Here is a 25,875-nt window from a genome sequence, read left to right on the forward strand (position 1 = left end):
AAAATCCAAGCATCCAAGCAGCTTAATTATTACTGCTCAAGTGCAGATTATGTGTGCAGATTGCACGAGAGTCATTCTAGTCGAGTTCAACTTGCTGCTTACTGCTTTCTATATGAAATCACTAGTAGTGTGGCTTCTAAGTATGTGCTGGCAATGTGCTGGTGTGTATAACTTAAGGAGGATGTAAGGGATGCAGGGGGATTGGCACAGCAATAAATAAATAAAAATAAATAAATAAAATAAAATAAAAACTTTCATCTGGATGAGTTTCCAACAGGCTGCACTTAGGGAGTTGAGTCCTTCCTGAGTCAAATGCCAGGGACTCACATGGTTGAAGCAATCTAAGATAAAAGCACTTGACTGTGAAGGACCAACTATCTTACCTATAACACTGTACAGTATAACAAACATTCAGTCACAATACGCTCTAAGGTCAGAAGTAAATATACTATAACACTGTACAGCATAACAAACATTCAGTCACAATACGCTCTAAGGTCAGAAGTAAATATATATATAACACTGTACAGCATAAATATACTATAACACTGTACAGGATAACAAACATTCAGTCACAATATGCTCTAAGGTCAGAAGTAAATACACTATAACACTGTACAGCATAACAAACATTCAGTCACAATATGCTCTAAGGTCAGAAGTAAATATACTATAACGCTGTACAGCATAACAAACATTCAGTCACAATATGCTCTAAGGTCAGAAGTAAATATACTATAATGCTGTACAGCATAACAAACATTCAGTCACAATATGCTCTAAGGTCAGAAGTAAATATACTATAACACTGTACAGCATAACAAACATTCAGTCACAATATGCTCTAAGGTCAGAAGTAAATATACTATAACACTGTACAGCATAACAAACACTCAGTCACAATATGCTCTAAGATCAGAAGTAAATATACTATAACACTGTACAGCATAACAAACATTCAGTCACAATATGCTCTAAGGTCAGAAGTAAATATACTATAACACTGTACAGCATAACAAACATTCAGTCACAATATGCTCTAAGGTCATAAGTAAATATACTATAACACTGTACAGCATAACAAACATTCAGTCACAATATGCTCTAAGGTCAGAAGTAAATATACTATAACACTGTACAGCATAACAAACATTCAGTCACAATATGCTCTAAGGTCATAAGTAAATATACTATAACACTGTACAGCATAACAAACATTCAGTCACAATATGCTCTAAGGTCAGAAGTAAATATACTATAACACTGTACAGCATAACAAACATTCAGTCACAATATGCTCTAAGGTCAGAAGTAAATATACTATAACACTGTACAGCATAACAAACATTCAGTCACAATATGCTCTAAGGTCAGAAGTAAATATACTATAATACTGTACAGCATAACAAACATTCAGTCATAATACGCTCTAAGGTCAGAAGTAAATATACCATAACACTGTACAGCTTAACAAACATTCAGTCACAATATGCTCTAAGGTCAGAAGTAAATATACTATAATGCTGTACAGCATAACAAACATTCAGTCACAATATGCTCTAAGGTCAGAAGTAAATATACTATAACACTGTACAGTATAACAAACATTCAGTCACAATATGCTCTAAGGTCAGAAGTAAATATACTATAACACTGTACAGCATAAACATTGTCACAATATGCTCTAAGGTCAGAAGTAAATATACTATAACACTGTACAGCATAACAAACATTCAGTCACAATATGCTCTAAGGTCAGAAGTAAATATACTATAACACTGTACAGCATAACAAACATTCAGTCACAATATGCTCTAAGGTCAGAAGTAAATATACTATAACACTGTACAGCATAACAAACATTCAGTTACAATATGCTGTAAGGTCAGAAGTAAATATACTATAACACTGTACAGCATAACAAACATTCAGTCACAATATGCTCTAAGGTCAGAAGTAAATATACTATAACGCTGTACAGCATAACAAACATTCAGTCACAATACGCTCTAAGGTCAGAAGTAAATATACTATAACACTGTACAGCATAACAAACATTCAGTCACAATATGCTCTAAGGTCAGAAGTAAATACACTATAACACTGTACAGCATAACAAACATTCAGTCACAATATGCTCTAAGGTCAGAAGTAAATATACTATAACACTGTACAGCATAACAAACATTCAGTCACAATATGCTCTAAGGTCAGAAGTAAATATACTATAACACTGTACAGCATAACAAACATTCAGTCACAATATGCTCTAAGGTCAGAAGTAAGTATACTATAATACTGTACAGCATAACAAACATTCAGTTACAATATGCTCTAAGGTCAGAAGTAAATATACTATAACACTGTACAGCATAACAAACATTCAGTCACAATATGCTCTAAGGTCAGAAGTAAATATACTATAATACTGTACAGCATAACAAACATTCAGTTATAATATGCTCTAAGGTCAGAAGTAAATATACTATAACACTGTACAGCATAACAAGCATTCAGTCACAATATGCTCTAAGGTCAGATGTAAATATATTTTAAGGACATTGATTAAAGGCATGCGATGTGTTTGATATAAAAAGAAAAGACAGTAATATTGACCAGCATACCTCTCAACTGTTCCTGATTTTGTAGAGCACCACTGATTTTGCCTCATATTTTTTCCCCTCTCTCTTAAATGTATGATTTTCTGGTAACAGTGAGGATTACAGTCAGTCAATAATGCCAGACATTTGCATTTTACACTCCTTATTGCTCAGAAAAAAAGCTTGTTAATGCAAAACCTGTTGTTCTATCAATCTTTTAAGTATATTAGAGCAATACTGAAACATTGTTGCTGATTTGGGACCTTGTCCGTAATTCTTTAGCAAAGAAGTCGAGAGGTATGTTGATCATTACTTTAAAAGTAGTCCACTACTGACATCTGTATATGCAACTGTATGCACACCCAAAGTAAATGCAGAGAATAGTCAAAGAGCCAAGATTTACTTTCTGTCAGGAATTAACAGTATTTATCAGCTCATGCTTACATATAAACAATTAGAAAACGTTTGCAAATTTTTGCTCTGCTGTTTATAAAACACTTAATGCCATTTTTAGTATGCTTTCTTAATTGTGAAAAGGTACCCAAACTAACATTATACGTGTAAAAACACTTTGCAGTACATGGATTGAAATGATTCATCTTTGAAATAGGCAAAAAGATAAGTCTGTTATACACTGCTCTTCCAAGAGATCCATTCATAATAGAGTTCAAAAGTGCGTAATAACATTTGTTATGTACCTATCAATCCTCAGCAGCATGCATGGCACCCTTCACAGAGAAGCATCAACAGATTTCACAGCTTTAAAAGCTAAAATACACTTTACTTTTCACAGTCACACAAATGAAAAAAGTATAGGTGAATAACGTATCTAAAACATTTTTAAAGCTCTGGCAAGAGTGTAGCCTGGACTTTTTGTACAGTACACCAGCTTCAAGAATATAACCTCCAAAGTATAGCCTTCCACATAGTAGAGCACATTTCTTGAGCATGAATCTTTTTATCAACAGAAGAGAAAAACTTCTGAAAATAATACTCATCTGGACAAAAAAGGCAACCTAACAATAACATAGCATCATGGTAAATATGTCACAGTTTTTTTAAATGTAAACTGTACTGCATGCCATTGCACCAAATAAACATTTTTAAAAGTGTACACTGTAGAGTAAATGGTACATGGCTGGCTACATCCTTAACTGTTGGCTGTGACAGTGTTACAAGTGTTGCAGCTTTCAAAGTTGTAAAACATTTTGCACTACTGCCCTTGATAACTAACAGTGCAATGAGAATTATACATATCATAGATAACTAGTTATGTGTTCTTAACATGGATATCAAGATTCACCTTTTGAGGTTCGCTTTGCTCTTCTTTCGAGGTGAGTTTCTTGATGTCTATGCTGAGAAAACATATGCTGGGTAAGATCAGAGACATAATCATAATCCTGTATATAATAGTACTGCATTCTGCCCAGAAGTTTTTATCTGTGAGATATCAACATTTCATGGAATTCATTCCAGCATCAGAGTGGAGCGGTACATGCAAACAATGACTTTGCCCTCAGCTTCATCTCGTTCCTCACCAAGGGAAACGTTCTGCTGTCACTCACTGCCCATATTCATGATGATTAAGCATTACATACAATGAATAAACAAAATGCATATTTAAAGGCATTAAAAGCATAAATAAATTATTAAAGACATTTGCAGAAACGGAATTCAGAACTTACTGAAAATTCCCAGTGTTGCTTTTCCTTGTTTAGTGCAGCAACCTTTGCCTTTAAAGTCTGGTTTTTGTCTTCTAGAACTCGGAGCCGATTAAATGCTTTTGGTGGCACAGCAGGGTACAGGCAAGAAAGATCATCGCTTAGCTGCGGGGAAGCAAAAAAAAAGGCAAGGCTTCAGAATTCACTTACTTGCCATGCCTGCAGTCAGCTGCAAACATCCTTAGGTCCAGTTTATTTTCTGACATGCACATTAAAATAATTCCTGGAATAGGAAACAAAATGGAATTATCCAGCCAACCCTTGTTTCACTAAAACAAACACAATGTGAAGCTTCATGTTCGTGTTACAAGCAACAGAACACCTGTTCTTTATATAAACAGTCTGACGTCAAAACACTGAACTCTCCGTATCCTCAGCGCTAGGGAAAGGGACATTTGATAGATCGTCACACATGTTGACTTTGTATCTGTTCTCTAGACCTAGGGACTATTATTATTTCTAGAACTCTGCAATTTTATTAATGTTGTTCTGACGGGTGCCATTGACTAGCTAAAAATAAACCTTGTCATATACATAAAATGCCAGGCAGACTTAATAATGCATTTTTTATATTTAAACATTTGGCTTGGACATTTTCATTGAATGTATATCAAAAGCTGTGCAAGTGTTCTGTCAATTAATGAAGCAAGTTGAACCAGTGATATTTGAATATGCTTTTTAGTAATTAGCTTCAAAAGAAGCAGATTTGAACTGGAGAGGGGGAAAAAATAGTCAATGATGCCTACATTCATAGTGTAGGTCCCGACCACTGCTTCCAAAACAACTGCTATCTTATTAAACTTAAGCAACATAAATAATAAATGTGTGTCAGTGCAGGAAAGCAAACTTTACTTGTGATCTCCGGTGTTCTAGAGTTTGGCAATTTAATAGGTAGCATAAAGCAAAATATAAAATCATACTGAATTATACAAAATGGAAAACACAGCAGTCTTTAAAAACAAAAAATGTAAAACTGGCTGTCGCAGTATCTTACATATATACTATGATGTTACATTGTTTTCTTGCAGTACTAGCAAATACTAGATAGTATGAATTTTGAGGATGTGCACTACGCTGCATAACTTTTGAGACAGTACCTTTTTAGCTTTTTAGCCTGTGCAATTCAATTTGATCCTTTCATGTTTCTGTTTTTATGCACTCTGGATTTTGTCTTAACCTGTGAACTGTTACCATTGTTTTATGTGCCGTTTAGCATAAAACAACTGTTTTTTTTTCCTCTTTGCAATAAGGATTTTATAGACGTGTAAGAATTTTGATGAAGAAGAGAATAAAAAAAATGGGTATCATATGTACTGACTTTGTTGGAAAATTTCAGATGTGACATGTTAGCTCATTGGTAAATATGGATGAATAACTGAGTATGGCCGAGATAACCAAGAATTTATGATTTACCAAGCAACACTTGCACTGGCTGGAGCTGATTAGGGATATTGGGAGAGGGCAGCCAATGTTGACTCACCTGCTGCAATACCAGCACCTACTGGAAATGGAGGAGCACAGGGTGTAGTACTTGGGCTAATAATGTGTGGCTTGCATCAGTACAGCAGCCTTCATTAGGAATGTGCAGGAAAAAACACAACCTCAGAAAGGAAGGAACCGCAGGCCCACCTGTCTGTCTGCAAAGCAAAATCTCATTGAGGAAGACATAGCAGGCCCACATGTCTATCTGCAAAGCACAGCTTCAATAAGGAAGCATTGCAGCTCCACATGTCTTGTCTGTCTGCATGCAGGTCAGTCACTAGCAGAACAGTTAGTGTTATACAGCAGAAAAACTTTAATGGCTGCTTGAACAGAGATCTCTCATGATCAGCACTCACCGCCACCCACGTACCCCCACAAGAGGGAAGTGGCTAACTGTTTATGATAGGATGGAAGACTGCTAGTCAGTGTGAAATAAAAAAAAAAATACAAACATGTCGATAATAGGAAAAGTGTGAACATCTGGATCAGTTTTTCAATATCAATACACATGAGAATTAAGAAAGGAAAAATAATTATTCATATCTATACAGTAAGAGTTATGATCTAGGGTCTTGAGTAAAAACAAATATTTGCAGCTTGTAAACTTGTCAAAAATCAGTTTAAAATGAAACCTCATGAAAGAGCTCAAAGATTCAAGTTTTTCAAGCACAATAGCTTTTCAAACATGTTACTCTACTGAGAAAACTGGTCCAGGCTGACAGAACATTATAAGATTTATTTATTTATTTTATTTTACATTTGTTAACCGGGATAGTCCAGCTGGATATATGTCCATTTTCAGTGGAGGCCCGGGGAGTACAGCTCCAAAAGGAGACATTTTTTTCAGAACATACAGACAAACTTGGGTACATATTTCATCTAGATCCATTAGGGTATCTAGTTATTGACACTTCTAGGTATAAACTACAGACACTTATGGTATAAAGTACAGACACAGTTTACAATAGTCATAAACAGTTTTACATTGTTCATACTAACACTATTATATATATGTTATCATACCTTTGATGTGGTATACATTTATATGCAAGTAACAGATAGGCCTCTAGTTTAGGACAATGGTTACAATAGTACTGGAGTGGATCAGGTATTAGTTTGGAGTTGAACAGGGACATAACCATTTGTTGCTGAGGTAGTTGTAGATAGCTTTTTAAATGTAGGTAATGAGATAATCGGGGATAAGGATGTAGGCAGGGAGTTCCTGGTTTTGGCCACATAAGACGAGTAAAGGGAATCTCCAGCATGGTTGTTGGATCTAGTAACAGTTAACTGTAATTTGTCAGTTGAGCGGAGTTGCCTAGGACAGAAATATTGTTGGACAATGTTAGCCAGTGAAGGTGATATATTTTGTTGATAGAGTATCTTGTGAGTAGTAACCAGCTGACTATAAATAAGTACGTTAGGTAGTTCCATCCAGCCCAATTGCTTTAGGTTTAGGCAGTGATGTGTTCTGTAGGAGCTGTTGTTGGCAAATTTGGCTATCTGATTGTAGCAGGTTGTCATTTTATTGATTTCTGTTTTGGATAAGTTAATCAGGATGGGTGAGGCATACAGTAGTGTTGAGAGAGGGTGTGTACGTGCAATTGTACTTCTAGCATTATGGGTCAGGAATGCTTTATGTTTGTAGAGGCTATCTAGCTTTTTGTTAGTATTTTTAATGGCCAGATTAACGTGTACATCAAATTTGAGCTTATTGTCAATAGTAATACCTAGTAGTTTTGTCTGGGCTTCAGATAGATAAATTACATAGAGAGATATGTTGACTGAAAAGTCCAGCTGGATTAGTTCACTGTCATTGGAAACAGACTGTCACTGTCACTGCAGTCCCACGGGAAAAGCTTCAGTACAAGTTAAAATACAGCATAGAATAGGAAAAAGGGTCTATAAATGGATGGATGGATGGATGGATCATAGTTGAAGTAAGTTACAGTGTGCAATGATTACATTGAAAAACTGCAGTGCAAATTATAACAATCATTGTGAACATATAAAATTATGGTAAAAGTCACTGTAACAAACATTACCTGCACTAAGCACTATTTGTATTTATATATTTACTTACTTTTTTTTTTTTTTTTTTTACTTATTAGTTCCAAAGAGACTTGTGACCACTTTCAGAATAGACCTGACAGGGTACTACTACAAACAAGACACTGGTGGAATTACCATACTCTTTCACAAAGCCATTATTTCTGTACAAGGGTAGCAGTTTATATGGTACAGCTGATGGGGATATTGTGAATCAGAATGTAAAGATGGAAGAAACTGAAACAGCTGAGTTACTAAGTAAACTTTTACTTAAGAAGAGATGCTAATACTGGCAAACACTGTCTTCTGAAACTGTGACAGGATCAGGAGAATTTATTGTTTGTGTGACAGATAAATGCAATCATTTCTCAGAAATCAAACTGCGTCTGATGTGGTAAATGATATGGTGTAGCTGGAAGCACAAAGTTAAATTAAATTGTAAGCACTAGGAAAGGTGTGATACAAGTGGACAAGGTTACAGAAGGAGGGTGAGTGAAGAGCTGGAATATACTGTAGCTCTCAACTGTCCAGAATTTTTGCAGAATGTCCAGATTTTAGTGTCATATTTTTGGTCTGCTCCTCATAAAATTTGTGGTTTTCTGGAAATTCTCTGAGATGAAAGTCATTAAACAGTGACAGGCATTTAAGTTTCAGACTTCATATCCCTTACAAAAATGCATGCTGAAACAGAGCCTGTTATTCTATCAACTTTATAAATTTATAAGAGCAGTAGTTAAAATCTGTCCCTGTTTCTGGATCTATGTCCCCATTATTTTTGACTTTTCCAGATGTCTTGTACTAAGGTCGAAAGGCATGAGCAGAAATGATCAGTGAAAATGTAAAACATTTGTTTACTGGGAAAGTCTGACTTGGAACAAACCAATTTTCAGCAAAGGCCTTGGAAGAAATGCTCCAGATGCGTGTCTTTGTAACATGGGAGAAAACCAGAGCACCCAGAGGAAACCCACAGAGGACATGCATACTCCACACAAAAGGCACACCAGCTGAGAATCGAACCAGAGAACCTCTTGCTGTAAGGCAACAATACAACCACTGCACCACTGCATCACCCAATGGCCATTTGTAACCCATATTTGGCTAGAAGAAGGAATCTTGTATTCTTCAGGTACCTTGGGAAAATAATAAGAGTCGTCAAACAAGTATGTTTTCTAAGATTCTGTTGTTGACTCTTTGTGGAGGTTCATACTCATGATACATATTTATTGGTTTGTAAGAGGAAAGAATCTCTTTACAATGAGTCATTTGAGAAAGCATGCACCTTGGGAAAAGTGGTTTCCAATTTTGATATGAGGCAACATATAAAACAATGGAAGGGTTTTTTTATGTACAATCTGTATTTATAATGAAAGAGAAATGCCTTTCTGCAATTAAGAAATGGTTTCCATTGTGTTGAAGACAATATAAGAATTAAGTTGACACTGTGAGACTGTGGGAACAAAAAAAAAGGGGGGTGTTATTTTTTATGGAGAAAGGGTTAGGAGAACGTTGTTTCTTCAAATGTGAAAAACAGTAAATTAGTTCCTAAACTAAATCTTATTTATTTTAAAAATAGTACAAATGTTGCAGCCAAATGTGAGGAAGGGAGTCATTTACTTATGAACAGTCAAAAGAAAGGAGGAGAAGCTTATGACTAAGGGGCTTAGTAAAAATGAAACTGTGCATAAATGTATTCTGAGAAGGGCAAGTATATGAGTTTTGACTTGTCTGTCTGAATAATAAAGGTGGGAATGACATAAAAGTGAAAGGAGCCATTGCTGACGGTGCAGGAAGAAACTTTGTGATAACAGAAACTGCAAGCAAGAAAGAAAGGAAGGGAATTTAAAACCTAATTAAATGTTTGACGTTATGCAAAATGAATAGACAGTGCATTATGGGAAAAAGATCAACAGAGAAATGGAAGGGGTTAGAAAACTCAGCACAGACCAATAAAAAGAAAGTGAAAGACATGAGAAAAAAGAAAAATATACCAATGTTTAGGATATGGGGAAAGAGGGAATATATTTAATAATGCCTAAAAATGTAAAGAGCTGAAAAAGTGATGAGAGAAGGCATGTTAAATTATGATGAGATACGCAAGAAGAAAAGAATAATGTATATTTGAAAAATATCAGGTTTATTACGGAGATGCAAAGGAGCACATAAGATAAGGGAAGTCGCCTGGCTTGTTTTGCAAAACAGACATTCAGCGCCAGCCCTGATAATTCAGGAATCTTTATGTGCAACAGCCTTGAATGTAATTATTACAGATTCTAATTTATCAATGTGTTATGATTTGTCTTTTGGAAAAAAAAAATCATACAGTGATATTGCTATTGAATGCTTACATGAGAAAAATAAGATATTTGTACCTTATTCACTTAATGCACATGTTTATGGGTAGGAATTGTTAGTAAAGGTAAAGAAAGAATAAAGTATGATAAAGATGTGAGAAATGGAAAGAGTTTAAGGTTAACCATTTGAAGATTGGGGCGTCTGAGCAGTATGCGTATGAAAACAAATATATCTACAATATAAAATGTTTTTTGCAGGTGATTGCTGATAAAAGGAGAAATGTGATAACTGTTTTTCCCTGAATATAGGACAATATGGTGTGAAACTGAACAGTAGTAAACGGAGTGTTAAATGGGAGAAGCATTTTAGACTAAACAGTAAAGTGGTACAAGAAAGGGATTATTGAGCCTACTAACTGTCTACGGTGGAATCAATCTGGGGGATTTTTATAGCGACTGTAAAGAATGGCGGATGGCTGATAAAGATTAGCCTATAACAACGTGTTAATACGCTACATGAGTATTAAGAGTTGAATAGGTAGGAAAAACATTAACGAAGGCACAGGAATTAATCTAAAAGATAAAATAAAAATTGAGAATATGAATAAAAATATATTTGTTGTGTTGGAGGAGGGGAAGCAGTACCATCTCCCTTAATAACTATTGTAATAAAAAGGGAAGAATGTTTGATGGAAAAGGAAAGAAGTTAGGATGTGTCAGTGCAGGATACAACGGAGACAACCAAACGTAATTTAGAGACATTTCATAGTGGCCAGGTAGTACCTGTGTCTGGGAACTGGATAGGAAACTAGTATGGTGATGAAGATGTGAATGAACTGAAAATTAAAGTTCAGAAGAGCTAAGTTGTTCAGGAAAACAAACAATAAGAACATGATAGGTTTGGCGTGGTTAAGGATATTTTTACAGAAATATGCAGAAGTTAAGGATATTTTTGATTTGTTGATGGTATTCTAAAAGTATATAAGAAAATGATGTTTGCTATACTTAAAACGGTGCCTTTAAAGGCCAGTAAAGAGCTGGGGAATGATGTACAACACAGAATGGGGGGGGGGGGTAAAGGAAAGGTTACACAAAAGAGTTAATTCAAATTAAATTAAATGGTGGATGCAGTCATGTGTGGGGGTTAGATGCAAAGTCAGTACTACTGCCTGCAACATACGACAAGTAGAGGATCATTTACATAATCTTCTGTTATTAAAAATATTAGAAAGTTGTGGATATTAAAGGTTTATTCAGATAGCATCTAATAACCAAACCAAGAACCAAAGAAATAATGTCCTTCACACAGGAAAATTGTCAAACACTTTAATCACAGAAAAAGAAGCACTTTCATCCTGGACTTCATCAGTATACAGGACTTCATCAGATAATTGTTTCAAGTACGTACAACCCATTTAAATACTATCAAAAGTCATATGACCAGAAATACGTCCAACATACCTCTCAACTGTAGAGATTCAAACAGAATATCCAGATTTTTGCCTCATATTTTTGGTCTGTTTCTCCTAAATTTGTGATTTTCTGGCAAATCATTAGTAAACCATTGAAGATTGAAGTCAGAAAAAATGATAGACATCTGAGTTTCAGACTTTATACTCTACAGCTAACTCATGTGAATGCAAAATCTGTTATTCTAGCAACTTTCTAACTTTGTAAGAACAATATTTAAAAAGTGTCACTATTTTTGGGCCTTTGTCCCCCCCATTATTTATGGCTTTGTCCAGACTTCCTGCTCTAAAAGGTTGAGAGCTATGACGTCCGTCGTCCAATAAAAAAAAAACTAAATCAACAAAGCCTTAATAAAATAGTACAATTAAAATTATGCAAAAACAAGTACAAATAATCATGCTCAGTATTAACCAAATTGAAACTACTTAACCTGTGTATATAAATCAGAATGGCAGCTTGTGTGGCTCAGTGGACTAGGGGAGTTAGCATAGGTAATGGTGTTGATGGTTCTAATCTGGCAGTATCCAAATCTTTTATGAACCTATACCCAGAGACTGCGCATGCTATGGAATAGACTTCCCATACATGTCAAACAGAGCACCTCACTGGCTGGCCCTCTTCAAGAGAAATCTTGATGAGTGGATGCGAAACAGAAAATTCATCCTGTGGATCACTCCAATGGCTCTACTCGACAGAGGCACTGGGAACTAAGGTTGGGTGGCAAGATGCCAGGGGAATCCTATGGGCTAGGCTTGTAAAGGCTCCAGGGCCATTAGCCTAGTACACACCTATGAACCTATAATATATATATATATATATATATATATATATATATATATATATATACACACATATATATATATATATATATATATATATATATATATATATATATATATCTGGGTTCCCTTTAAATCATCGAATGTTCAGAACATCGACGTTCTGATCATTGAGACCAGAACATATATGTTCAGAAAATCTAAGGTTTAAAGTGGAAGTGCCAGGTAAGTGAGATTGTGGAATGTTGGGTGTGTATGCAGGGCAGCAAGGTGCCGTGTGTGTGTGTGTGTGTGTGTGTGTGTGTGTGTGTGTGTGTGTGTGTGTGTGTTTGTGTGTGCCATCTGAGTGCTGGCATTGCAGGTAGGGTACGGGAAGTCTCCCGTTTAGTGCTACCGCATATAGAGGTAAACGGGAGATTTCCCTTACCCCACTGTAGTGCGATCTCGGAGTTGGAATATTAAAGTAGGGGGGTGTGGAGGGCGAAGCCCCTCTGCATAACATAGTGTTTGTGATTTTTTTTTTTTTTTTTTTTTTATTAACGGTTCATTTTGAATTTTCAATGTTCTGAACATCGATGTTCTGGTCTATATAGATATATATATATATAGAGAGAGAGAGAGACACACACGCACACACACTATATATATATATATATATATATATATATATATATATATATATATATATATAAACAAGTTAAAATAATCCAAAATGAGCTTACAGAAACTAACAAACACAGTAATGAAAGGTCATTTAACTATACATAGACTTCAGTTGTAACACCCCCACTCAGGGTGGCTGTTAGAGGGCAATTATTGTAACTAAAGAGTTGTATTGGCAGATTAAGCTTAATGCAATATCCTGCCAGGACTAAATGCCATGAAGTCAATAAAAGGGGTGTTACAACTGAAGTTATAACTATTTTTATTAGGTCTTTATTGATTTTTTTTTTTATTGGCCATATTGTTGGTCATACGAATGTTGATAGTATTTAAATGGGTTGTATGTACTTGAAACTATTATATGATGAAATCCTATATACCTTGGAGAACAAAAGAGCTCATTCTTTTGTGATTAAAATGTTTGATGATTTTCCTGTGTTGAGGACATTGTTTATTAGGTTCTTAACATGTAGCATTTATTGCAATTTGTATGTTAAATGTATGACAGAACAGCTTGTCATAATTTAGTCTAGTGACTAATGTTATACCTTAAGAGGAAGATTTTTCAACAAAGGTAGGATTGGTGTAGTGGTGGTTGTGAGGTAAGTGTTCCCATAAAGAAAGTTTATGCAAATGCATCAGACATTCCTGTAAGATATAAAAAGTTTACTCAATACAGTTTTGGCTCAGGGTGGCTGGGTTACACTCAAACAGAAATAGAAAATAAGGATTAGTCTTTCAGAAAGTTGATAACAGTTTTGAATAAATAAAGGATACAGCAAAGGAAAATGATTCAAACAGTGAAAATGGTTATTTTTCCATGTCATATAAAAAAAATATTTAATTTAAAATCTGTTAGTTAAAAGAGTCAATAAAGTGTAGTTTTACAAAAAATGTGGTGTGGGATCTTATTTGACAGGAATCTGTTCTTGTCCTAGGAATCTGGGGAATTAATTATTAGACACGATCACAGTGTTTTGGAAAAGCAGGTACATAAATTAATCCACAAGTGTCAATGTTGCCAAAAAACTCATCTAACTATATTCAGGAATAATGTTAATTATATAAAAAAATGAAATGACTACGTTTCAGGCTCATATGCCCTTCAGTACAAAAATAGTACAAACAAGCATTATGTACACATTATAGAATACACCAATCAAATTCAAGCTCAATTCGACCATCTTAAATCTTACAAATTGACTTTTCCTTGGATCAACGTTTTCAAGTAACAGATTACATTTGTCAGTACTGTGGTTCTGTTAAAGCTGCCATCATGCTTTAGTATGATGGATTTCTAGCTAAAACTGATCTTCCAACCATTTTTAGAAACTTGCTGTTCAATACAGACCTCGTGTTCTGCTTCAATTAAATGTTTATACAGTACAGAGTCATGATTTATATTCATGTAAGTCGTACTATTAGAACCAAAGCTAAAGCAGCTCCCTGGCTGACCAACACTACTAGGCAAAAAATTATTCTCAGAAACAAATCCTGGGCAAAATGGCGTACCACAAAAAAACGATTAGACCACCAATACTTCAAAGAGCTTAGGAATAATACAAAAAAAGCCATCATGACAGACAAAAAGAACTACTACCTTCAATTTCAACAAAACTCCAAAAATGATCCTAAAAAATTCTGTGCCAGCATTAATAATCTCCTATCCCCAAGCCAGTCTACAACACCAAACCCTCAGGATTATAACCCAGACAACCCCACACAAATTGTCAATGACTTCAATTTCTTCTTCACTAATACCATCCAAACTCTTGCTAGTCACCTATCCCCTGACACCACTAAACTATTTTTACCTACTGGAAATACTCCACCTAATTTTCAATTACAACCTATGTCTACATCCTTTGTCTTATCTCTCCTTCAAAAACTAAAACCTTCCACTCCCTCTGCAGACAAACTTCCTGCTGAATTTTTGCAAACTGGAGCCAAAGCCATCGCTTACCCTATTTCTATTCTGATAAATAGATCTATTAACGAAGGAATCTTCCCTTCTATCTGGAAGATATCTCACATTATCCCACTACACAAAGGGGGGAACTGTAAAGACCCTTCAAACTATCGCCCAATAGCACTACTATCACCCCTAGCTAAAATTTTGGACAAATGTATCCACAAACAACTTCTTAATCACCTCCTCCAAAACAATCTACTTGCTAACTGCCGGCATGGATTCAGACCTTCCCACAGTACTACTACTGCCTTACTCTCCTTTACCAACACCATCAACCACAACCGCAACAATAATTATCTAACATCTTCAATCTTCATTGACTTATCTAAAGCTTTCGACATGGTTAATCATAAACTCCTCCTGCACATACTAAAATCCCTCTCACTTGACACCCCTTCTTTAACATGGTTTACATCCTACCTAGATAACTGACAGCAGGCAGTGCTTTGGAAAATTCAATATTTAATCTCCTTCCTACCTCTTTAGGAGTACCCCAAGGCTCTATCCTAGCCCCCTCTTATTTTCAATCTTTATCAATGACCTCCAATCAGCTATCCCTAACGCCACCTGCATACAATATGCAGATGATTCTACTATTATCTGCACTGCTACTTTTCAAATTGAATTTCAGTCCCTTACCCAAAAAGCCTTTTCTACAATTGAAAAATAGTTCTCTGATCGTTGCCTTCTCCTCAACCCCAAGAAAACCAAACTGTTACTGTTCTCACCTTCCTGTAAATGTACACCACTTAATTTCTCTCTCACATCAACTGATTGCACTCTCATTTCTCCTGACTCAACTACAAAATTACTAGGAATAATAATTGACAATAATCTAAGCTTTGACTCACAGATGAACAACACAATAAAAGTAGTTAACAAAAAAATTGGTTCCCTTTACAGAATTAAACCCTTCCTTACACAGGAAACAAGAACCATCTTAGCTAGATCTCACCTTATCTCAACTCTTCTATATGCCTCCCCCATCTATACTAATCTCTCCAAAAGCAACCTTAAGAAACTTGCTACATCTTACTACAATATTGCTAGATTTGCTACAGGATCCCAGTTTCGTACTCACCATTGCCTGAACCTAAGACAACTAGGATGGCTAGAATTTCCTAACAAATTAATACTTCAACAGCTCTTAATAGCTCACAAAAGTCCTTTACCAACCAAGTAAAATACCAATACTCTCTAACCTTGTAGCACATTACAATAACATGAAACAGCTATGCTCCTCTAACAAACTACTGGTTCATACCCCCAATGGCTTTGCCCCTGTACCAACCCAGATTAACCATCCCCTTACTCTGTCTCTTTTCTCACCCTTTACCCTAACAACTTTCCTTTACATTATATCTATGTAAAGAAAGTTATCTCTTATGCACAGTATGACCACAAAAAAAAAAAAAAAAAAAGAATTTTTTTATAATTTCTTTGTTTTAGACTTTTATATTTCTCTCTGTTTGCTCCTATCATAGTTGTACATAATAACTAACCTTGTTTTATTAATTCTAATCATGTATTGCTTATTGCTGTATAACCATGTAATATTTCATTGGAGCTTTTCTCCCCGGGCCTCTAATGAAAATGGACATGTATCCAGTTAGACTAGCCCGGTCAACAAATGTAAAATAAATAATAAAATAAATAAAAATAATGTTGCAGAAATGAAATGTTCATGAATGTAAATTCTGAGCCTTAAGCTTTCATTGGTAATAACATAAGGAGGAAGAAATTACTGCCACATATACAAAATCCATAATTATAAAATATAATAAAATATTTTCTTCCTGTTCTTTCGCATGTGCTGTCAACATATTGCTACTCTGTTTTGGGTGAGTGATTTAAGTGATACCAATAACACCACAGCATTGTAATGCTTGATCTGGGATTAGGACTGGAAGGCTGGGTGATGTAAGGCTGCTGAGGTGATGATTACCCAGGGTAGTTCATAGGTAAGCACTATCAGGCCATTTAAGCCTAGTCAGTTTCCTCGTTTGTGCTCAAAATAACTTACCCCATTTGGTTAGAGTGGCCTTACCCATTCTATAGTCAATAATTACATATTTCTCTACAAACTGCCTAAAATTTCTCTAAATATTAAGTGATTGTCATATACCTTGCATCAATTCTTAACCAATGTTTTTATATTATGTCTAATTTGTTATAATTATTTAAACTGTAGATGGTTTTGTTTTATTTTTGAAGACTGTAAAATTATTGTTCTTAAAATGTCTTGTAATAGTCTGGAGCTTTTCTCTACGGGCCTCCGTTGAAAATGGGCTTCCACTCAAGTCAGACTTTCCCAGTAATCAAATGTCAGTAAATTACCCCTAATGAAAATAACTGTGCTCATACCATAGGTAATGTGAAGTGACCCATGCATGGGATAAAGCATTTAGGAGCTGCCTCGTACAGGGTGTAGTCATACAGTAAATTTTCTGTTTCCCATCTGCAGATGTAATTTGCTGTTGGAAATGGACAGGGAAAACTTTGTTTTAGTGGATGGGGAGTCTGTTCCACAAAAACGGTGTCCTCTGTGAGATATACCTGTCACACCAAACCATCCTGCTGTTGTAGTTGAGTTTCACAGATCACTGTCATTGTTGCAGAAATAGTTTTAGGGTTCATAGGCAAGTGCTTGTCAGTCAGTCTGCAGATCATTACAGGCCAAGCCAAACCACACCTATTCAAAAGTTCCTTCTAGCCTCAAAGATGGCGGTGCAGTATGGGCTGGCTGACATTTAGAGGCTGCCCATCCAACTTCATAGGTGACAAGGGTGCTATTCAGCTTGGCAAGTAATGGAAGTTTGTTTCAGAAGTGAGGAAAACATTGGAAAATTAAACTAGCTATCATGCCAATATGTCTATCCATTGATGAAGGCTTGGTTCCTTTTACCAGTTATATGAGGCACCATTTTCTTTTCTGTGAGAGAGGTCAGACAAGATTGGATTTTTCATGTCTTGAAAGGCTAGACACAGATCTCCAAATAGGGATCTATAAGAGGCTGAGTACAAGAAGAGATGGCTGCCAATCTGCACTGATAACTAGCACTTTTGAGGCCACCAACCTTTTTAGCTGTGACTTTCTGAGGCCTCTCAAGCTGAGTGATAAGTCTAGAAGATTATTCATTTCATTTTACTTTTGTTGAGATATGCTAGAGAAATCAGTAGATACAGCTCAGTTTTATGAAAGGCACCTAGTAGTTTGGCTGTAACTAAGGTAGGGATGCAAGAAAGAGATAAAGATGGTAGAGTCATCTCTGTACCATATGCATCCAGATTTACAATTGTGTTCTGATCCTTGATTTATAAAAACTATGAAGAGGAGGAACCTAATACAACTCCCTTGTGTATTAGATGAGGCCCAGTACAGCTTCCTAATGTATTAGGTGGGGTCCAATACAGCTCTCTAGTGTATTAGGTGGGGTCAAATACAATTCTCTAATGTATTAGGTAGGGCACAATACAGCTGTCCAGTGTATTAGGTGGGGTCAAATACAGTTTCCTAGTGTATTAGGTGGGGCCCAATACATCTCCCTAGTGTATTAGGTGGGGGCCAATACAGCTCTCTAGTGTATTAGGTGGGGTCAAATAAAATTCCCTAGTCTATTAGGTTGGACACAAATCAGCTCTCCGGTGTATTAGGTGGGGTCAAATACATCTCCCTAGTGTAATAGGTTGGGGCCAATACAGCCCCCCTTAGTGTATTAGGTGAGGGACAATATAGTTCTCTTATGTATTAGGTGGGGGCCCAATAGAGCTTCTTAGTGTATTAGGTGGGGTTCAATACAGCTCTGTAATGTATTAGGTGGGGCCAAATACAGTTCCTTAGTGTATTATGTGGGACCCAATACACCTCCCACTAGTGTGTATTAGGTGGGGCCCAGTATAGCTCCCTAGTTTATTAGGTGGGGCCCAATACAGCTCCCTAGTGTATTAGGTGGGGCCCAATACAGCTCCCTAGTGTATTAGGTGGGGCCCAATACAGTTCCTTAATATATTAGGGTTTTGTGTTTCACAGTGTCAGAAGCCTTGGGGACACCAAAAAGATGATACTGAAATTCGCCCAGTGGTCCATTTGATAGCAAATGGTGACAGAAAAGTTTGTGCATTGAATCAGAGAGCTGTCATCAGAAACTAATTTGGCATTTCCAAATGCCTTAAAGACTTATTTGATATTTGAAGCAGCAAACAGATATGTAAAGGTATGGCAAACAGCAGAGACACAGTAAATAAGAACAGATAAATAGAAATAATGTACTCAAGAGGAAAGAAAGCAGGAAAAACAATGCAAGCTACCAATATGTTAGGGAAACATGCAGTCACCAACTGTAAAAACAAGCAGGACGAATGCACGTCCGTCATAAAACTGGAAATATACTAAGAGCTTATCGGAATAAGAACCTATGACTTATGAGGCTGATACTGGAAGCATTGTCAATATAGAAAGTGGACTAAAACCCAAAATGGCAACATACTCCAGGATTCAGAAAGAATCCCACACCCATCAGTAAGAATGTTGGCCAAAAGTGTTTTTTTCTGTGATCACAGATAATGTGAATCAGTGAAGTGATTGGCAACAGTGAATAAATACCTCATTATCAGCTAATCTGGATGTCTGTCAGTTGCATGGTGTTACAGCTAGTTAGTTAGTGCTACTTGGCACTTTCCTGCAGTAATCACCACTGAAGGCCCATGCATTACATTAGGACAGGCACTCCCTTGCCCCTTATAAATCACAGATGATTAAAGTCGGTCAATAATGCCTGGCATTACAGCTTCATTCTTCACCATATTCAGTAAGTGTGTCATAGTGCTACACTTGTTGTTGTATTAACTTTGTAAGTGACTTGGATATTTACTATTTAAAAAGTATCACTTGTATCATCTAGTGTTCCTCTTGGCTTTGTCCAGAAGTTTTAAACATGGCCATTTAAAGGTACACCAGCCCCCCTTCACACACAAATGCATAGTCATTACTCTCATCTGTCCCTGATTTTACAGAAATTCCCTGATTTTGCCCTATATCTACCTTGTCCCTTTAAATGATGGACCATTACAGTCAGTCAATAATACCAGGCAATATAAATTCATACTGCTTATTTATAAAAATACATACTCAAAACACAAGCGCTGCTCTTTAGCATGGAGAGCTAATGCAGTGTTAATGGCATGCTCTCTACCAGGATTACAGGGTATGAAGCTTTTTCCCTCTTATGTTTTTTTTTAAGTTAGCATACTTGATCTCTTCTTACCTGATGCCTAGTGTTAGCACACGGGGATAAAGTGTTACTTTCTGTGCTGATGGTACAAGGTTTGAAGCCTTTTCTGCTTTGTCATATTTAAAGTTTTTCCCTGGTGTCTAGTGTTTCCCTGGCCTATACATCTTTCATGCTGAAAAACTGCCATGCCATTAACTTTTTAATTGATATAGTAATATATCCATATAGTTGTCCATATAACTAGAGTCCCTTCCCATATAGCAATATTTGCTTATCAGACTACTGGAGTTACCCACAAAACACACACACGCAGATTTACAGATGCACATATCCAGTCACTTATACACCTATACACATTGACACACAGACATACAGACACAAACACACATACACACACACACACTTAACCCTATCTATCCCTGAACTAATACCCCTACTGCAACTTCCCAGGCAGACACACAGTCACACATACATACACAGAAGCAGACAAAGTCACTCATCCCTCTACATACACTCGGTTTACCTTTACATGTGCGTAATGCACATGTGTGAAATTCAAAAGTCTAAAAGGACTTTTTCAAGTTCTCAGAAGGCCGAAAACAAAATGCATTGAATGTGCAATGAGCGAATGCACAGTAATGTTCGCTCATTGCAGATTCAGCATTTTTGGTGTGAGTTGCACTATAGTGAGGATCGGGAAGTGGACCCTTTCTCCACTGTAGTGCGACCTCAGAGTTAGAATAATAAAGTAGGGGGTGTGGTGGTGCAGCCCCCCCACATGGGGGGTGCAGGGGGGCTTGCCCCCCTGCATTACACTATGTCTTTCGAATTGAAGTATTAAAATCATTTAATCTGGTTTTCGATTTGCTGATTTTCGAACTTCGGTGCAGATCGGACTGACGATTTTCGTCATTTCGGTTTGCACAAAGGGCCGTTCGGTAGGTTGATTTTCAACCTTTCAAAGGTAAACCATACACTCATATATGCAGTCACACACATGCAGGCAAGCATATAAAACTGTCTACTACCTATCAACTAAACTCACTGGCATTTACCTGTCATTTCCAGTGAGATCACATGGCTAATTAGCATAGCCCACTCCCCCAGAATGCTTCATTAACATTTAGCCACATAGGCATGCTTATCAACAAATCATTTTGTGTGATCAGTCCAACTCTCTACCATAAATGCACAAAAGAATTACTGCACACAACTCCCTACCTTTGCGATACTGTTTTCTACGATAGCTGACAATAGAAAAGTTTGTTGAAACACTGCTGCATGCTGTATATCATACATATGGTGAATTGGCAGGGGCCAGGATATAAAAAGGGATGCAAAGGTATGTTATCACTATTAAAAACAGTAAATTTACACATATCTGTGGCAGTGGTCTGAAATGCCGTGGTCTGACTGCATGTGGATTATGCTTGTTCATTCCTTGAAAAAAATATTTTCTATTTCTGGTAGATGGCCATACTATACATGTTATGAATTTCTCTACTTCAGAATTAACTAATAAAAAAAACTAATACAAAGGCATAGTATGTCGAAACAAACTTTCACATTATGGGTTCAAATCTAGGTAGTACTGCTATTCTAAAGAGTAGGATTTTTTAAGTAATCAGCTCTTAGATGAGGGATATTATGAAGAAAATACAAATGAGAAATGGATATGTTAATTTCTGATAAAAAAGTTGTTTAAAAAGAAAATAATTATACCTAGCTATATGTATGTTAAAGTGAGATGAAAATTTATAAAGTTTATTCCCTGATCATGTTAATGACCTTACACTGACTGTAAACTGTTATGTCTTAAACTTGAATGCAATAACACAGAGACAGAAGAGAAGATTCCACGGCTCATACCCAGGCCTGCCTATGTGAAGGCAGAGTTGCATGAGTAAGTACAGTAATGACACACTTAGATGTTTAATTGCTATACAAAAATATGCATTTTCACTATACATGTACATGTAGCATATAACAGGCACATTTACCAATATGTATTTATTTATTTGAAGTTTGTTTGCCAGGATGGTCCATTGGGCCGAAAGAGCCCATCTTGAATGGAGTCCTCGGGAGAAAAGCTCTATAGATACAATGTATAAAATAACAGGTTGTTATAATACAAAAAGAGTACATGAAAAAGTATTTCATGATACAACTTAGACAATGAAAAAACAGATATTATATACATTAGTAAAAGTTTACAAATATATAGACCCTATCATTGCTAAAATAGATGTTAGGTCTATTACAAAAATAAGTAGGTATTTACAAGTCAGTTACACTATAAGTAGCTATTTGCAAATATATATGTTCCAACAGAGGAAATATGAACAGTGGGGGGATATATAGGTTTAAATGAGGTAAGGGAGAGATGAGTTAGGGGAAGAAGAGAGAAAGAGGAAATGCGGATGTAGATAGTTGAGTTAGGATAAAAAGGAGAAAGGGAGAGGGGGTAGAGAGTAAGGTAGCTACTGGGGACGTTATGCAGGATGGGAACATGAACATTCCCAGAGAGATGTTAGGTGGGAATCGAGCAGAGTTTTAAAGGTGGAGGGGCTGCTAGTGAGGCAAATGTATATGAATATAACAGATGAATATTTTCTTTCATCTTAACAATTTAGTGATCTGCAAAATGTAACAGTCATGAGTCAGAAGACATTTCCAGCCGCCGGAAAGTATAATGCTGTAAGATGGTTTTGCAAATTCTAGAAATAAGACCCCATCTCCCAAGGGGGACCAGCGATTAAGCAGTAGATTATTAAAATTCAGGACAGCCAAAAGTAAAGGCAGCTGTAAGCTCTCAGACTCGAGCACCTGCTGAAATGTGAGATTTGAGCTTTATTTTTCATTTGCAGCTAATGTACAATTAGAGAGGAGGTAAGTTAAAACCTTATTGATGGAAATATTATCAATCACCTTTTAATAACAACTGGTCTGATTTTATTATAAGAACAGAGAAAATCTGACAGGTGAGTGCACCCTTCTAGATTTATGCATGATATTATGTCAGATTGTTTCCTGAAGTGTGTAGCCATATCCAAAGAATGAAATAAATAAAAATGCTTGTCAGTTCCATCACCAAACGAATGAGTGAGAGTCATTTGTTTCAACCACATACTATATGTTTTGTATTCCATAAATGTTCATTTTTTGCAAACAGATCTTGTCTTGTTAGCACTGAATTTAAAAACTTTTGAAGGCAAAGTCAGTTAGATAGATGTAGGTTGAGTGCAGAGACAGCTACATGAATGTCATTTCCAACAAGCTAATAGTACAAACTGAGATTTGCACAAAATTGTCCGTTTTTGCTGGGCAGAGCCTTCCACACTCCATGCAGGGTCCTTTGCTCCAGTCACTCATATTTAAAATAATTAACTTAAAGGTAGCTACACCATGGAGAGAAAGAGACTATTCACCCCTAAAGCAAAGCCTTGCCTATCCTGCTTTATGTGTTTTTCACAGCTTTGCCAATCAGATAAGTATTTGTGCAGAGCTACCCATCATAAGGTATCTGACTCCCTGGTCAGACATACAGCTCCCACCCAGCAATGGCCTGGCTCTGAGGGCTATGCAGACTTTGAAGAAAGGCACATGAAAATGAAAAGGTAAGAATATGCAAAGAAAACTACCAATGTTCTTGCTTAAAAGCAGAACTACAACTCAGGTGATAACATTTCTTTCTTGCATAAATAATTATGCCATGAGGGCCAAGGTCCACAACCAATTTTCTTCTACAAGATTTAAAAGAAAAATTAAAAGAAAAAAAAGACTAAGAGAAAGATATCTGATAAAATCTGAAGCTGAGACCTTTCTACCTGGAGATAAACTCTATATTTAGAAGTGCAGTTCTGATCCTAAATGAGATACTGAAATAAGTATAGCTTGTACTAGGCCAGTACCAACGAACAATACATTGTGCTTGGGTAATGACTGGTCTGTAAGGAGGCATGCAGATTAAATGGGAACTACAGTCGTAGACGTGGTACAGTCTGTGATACTGACAGTGAGAACAGATTCACTGAGTAGCAGCATGGAAAGCTTCGACACGACCATTTCCGGAGATTTCTGATATATCATTAGGAGCTGCCCTTGAGGAATCCCTACCTGTACTTATCGATTCTCCCTGTTACTATCATGTCTAGATGTACTAAGATGTACCCTTACTCTGCAGAAGGGTGATGTTAAACAGTACAGAAAGTGCGTCATTTTAAAACCATCAGAGTTTCATTTAAATTTCACTGAAGATTCTGCAGTCTAATTGGACTGCCCAGTACAGAAAAATGACACTAAAGTCTGTGGATTACAGATCATTGCCATTCGAAATCCAGCATTTACACACACACACACACACACACACACACACACACACACACACACACACACACACACACACACATTATCTATATAATACATATGTGTTTATCAAGGTGTATTAAGACAGTAAAATGCAAAGGAAGTATATATTAGAACTGCTGTAGTTTAAGGTAAGCAAATTACAGAAATGCAAGAGTAAAAGTTTGAAAGATATGCAGGTTACTATGATGCTTTTGGAAAACAGAGGGCATTAACTCCTTAATCAGAACCAATGGACTTCATATATATTAGAATCGAGAAATTGAGTACCACATCTTAAATGTTCCATGCCTGAATTCAAGAGGCGGAATATTCTTTATACAATCTTGACTAGATAATCTTGTTGTAGCTGGTTCAGTCAAGAAGAATAAACCACAATGGTATCTGCAAAAAGGATTACAATTTACTCCCAAAATTTGGTGACCTTAAAGACAGCTATAGTGATTGGGGTTACAGCCCTGTATTGAGGGGACATTGCCTCCATCTTATCTTTTAACATACACTTATTCCATTAATATTTCTTTAGCACACTGGCCTTGAGGTGATAGTGTTTGTGACCATGTCTAAAGTTGGCAAGTAGTCATAACTTCATGCTCATGTAAGAAGTTAGTAAGGCTTGAGAAATACTTCTTAGCACAACTTTAAGTACAAGGTGTTGGCATGGTTTTCAGGTCAGAACCTTGGCTTTAGACATCAAAGCATAGCACAGGTTTTCATCCCAGGTGTTTGAAAGGATTCCATGCTAGAATTGGAGGAATGAATAAATGGCTGCACTGGAGAGGGTATATGCTGGCTCATATCCTGGACCTTATCCCATTTTCGAATCTAGGATCTGGGACCTTCTTGTAGCACAGGTCTGAGCTAGCTCAGTTTTCATAGTCAGAAAAGCCAAAGTTAGGTACAAAAAAGGAGATGAACTTTGGTTCTCTGGAGCAGAATCAGGATCTACATCTGGCAGTTTAGCAAGGAAGACTTAAGGCTATGAGCTGTTAACGGACTTCATCCTGTAATCCTGGGTTTGATCCCTACATTCTTCATTTACCTAAGGTATAACTGTCAGCAAGTCACCTAAGCAGCCCAGACATTACTCTAGGGTTACTCATGCAAAGAGACGCTTGTGACTACTAAAATTAACGAGTATCAATCAATAAATGAATGAATGGAGAAAAGAATTCAAGAAAACAGCCTTATGGGAAAGAAAGGAAAAACTAACTTGGGTAGGTAAATACAGAAATTAGTCCAGGACTGCAGT

The 25,875-nt window shown here is 36.4% G+C and overlaps 1 protein-coding gene across 12 annotated transcripts in view; it reads right to left on the reverse strand.

Annotated features, from left to right (window-relative positions):
• Window positions 1–25,875, reverse strand: part of LOC122799590 (RIMS-binding protein 2-like) — a 2,967,700-nt gene that overhangs the window by 1,936,002 nt on the left and 1,005,823 nt on the right. For all 12 annotated transcript variants that reach the window (XM_044068753.1, XM_044068745.1, XM_044068749.1 and 9 more), the window contains one exon: window positions 4,286–4,426. In XM_044068753.1, coding sequence (XP_043924688.1) covers window positions 4,286–4,426 — 141 coding nt within the window. The remainder of the gene's footprint in view (window positions 1–4,285; window positions 4,427–25,875) is intronic.

The sequence above is a fragment of the Protopterus annectens genome, chromosome 4.part0, assembly GCF_019279795.1.
Source record: "Protopterus annectens isolate FY-2018-M chromosome 4.part0, PAN1.0, whole genome shotgun sequence".
Taxonomy (NCBI): Eukaryota; Metazoa; Chordata; order Ceratodontiformes; family Protopteridae; genus Protopterus; species Protopterus annectens.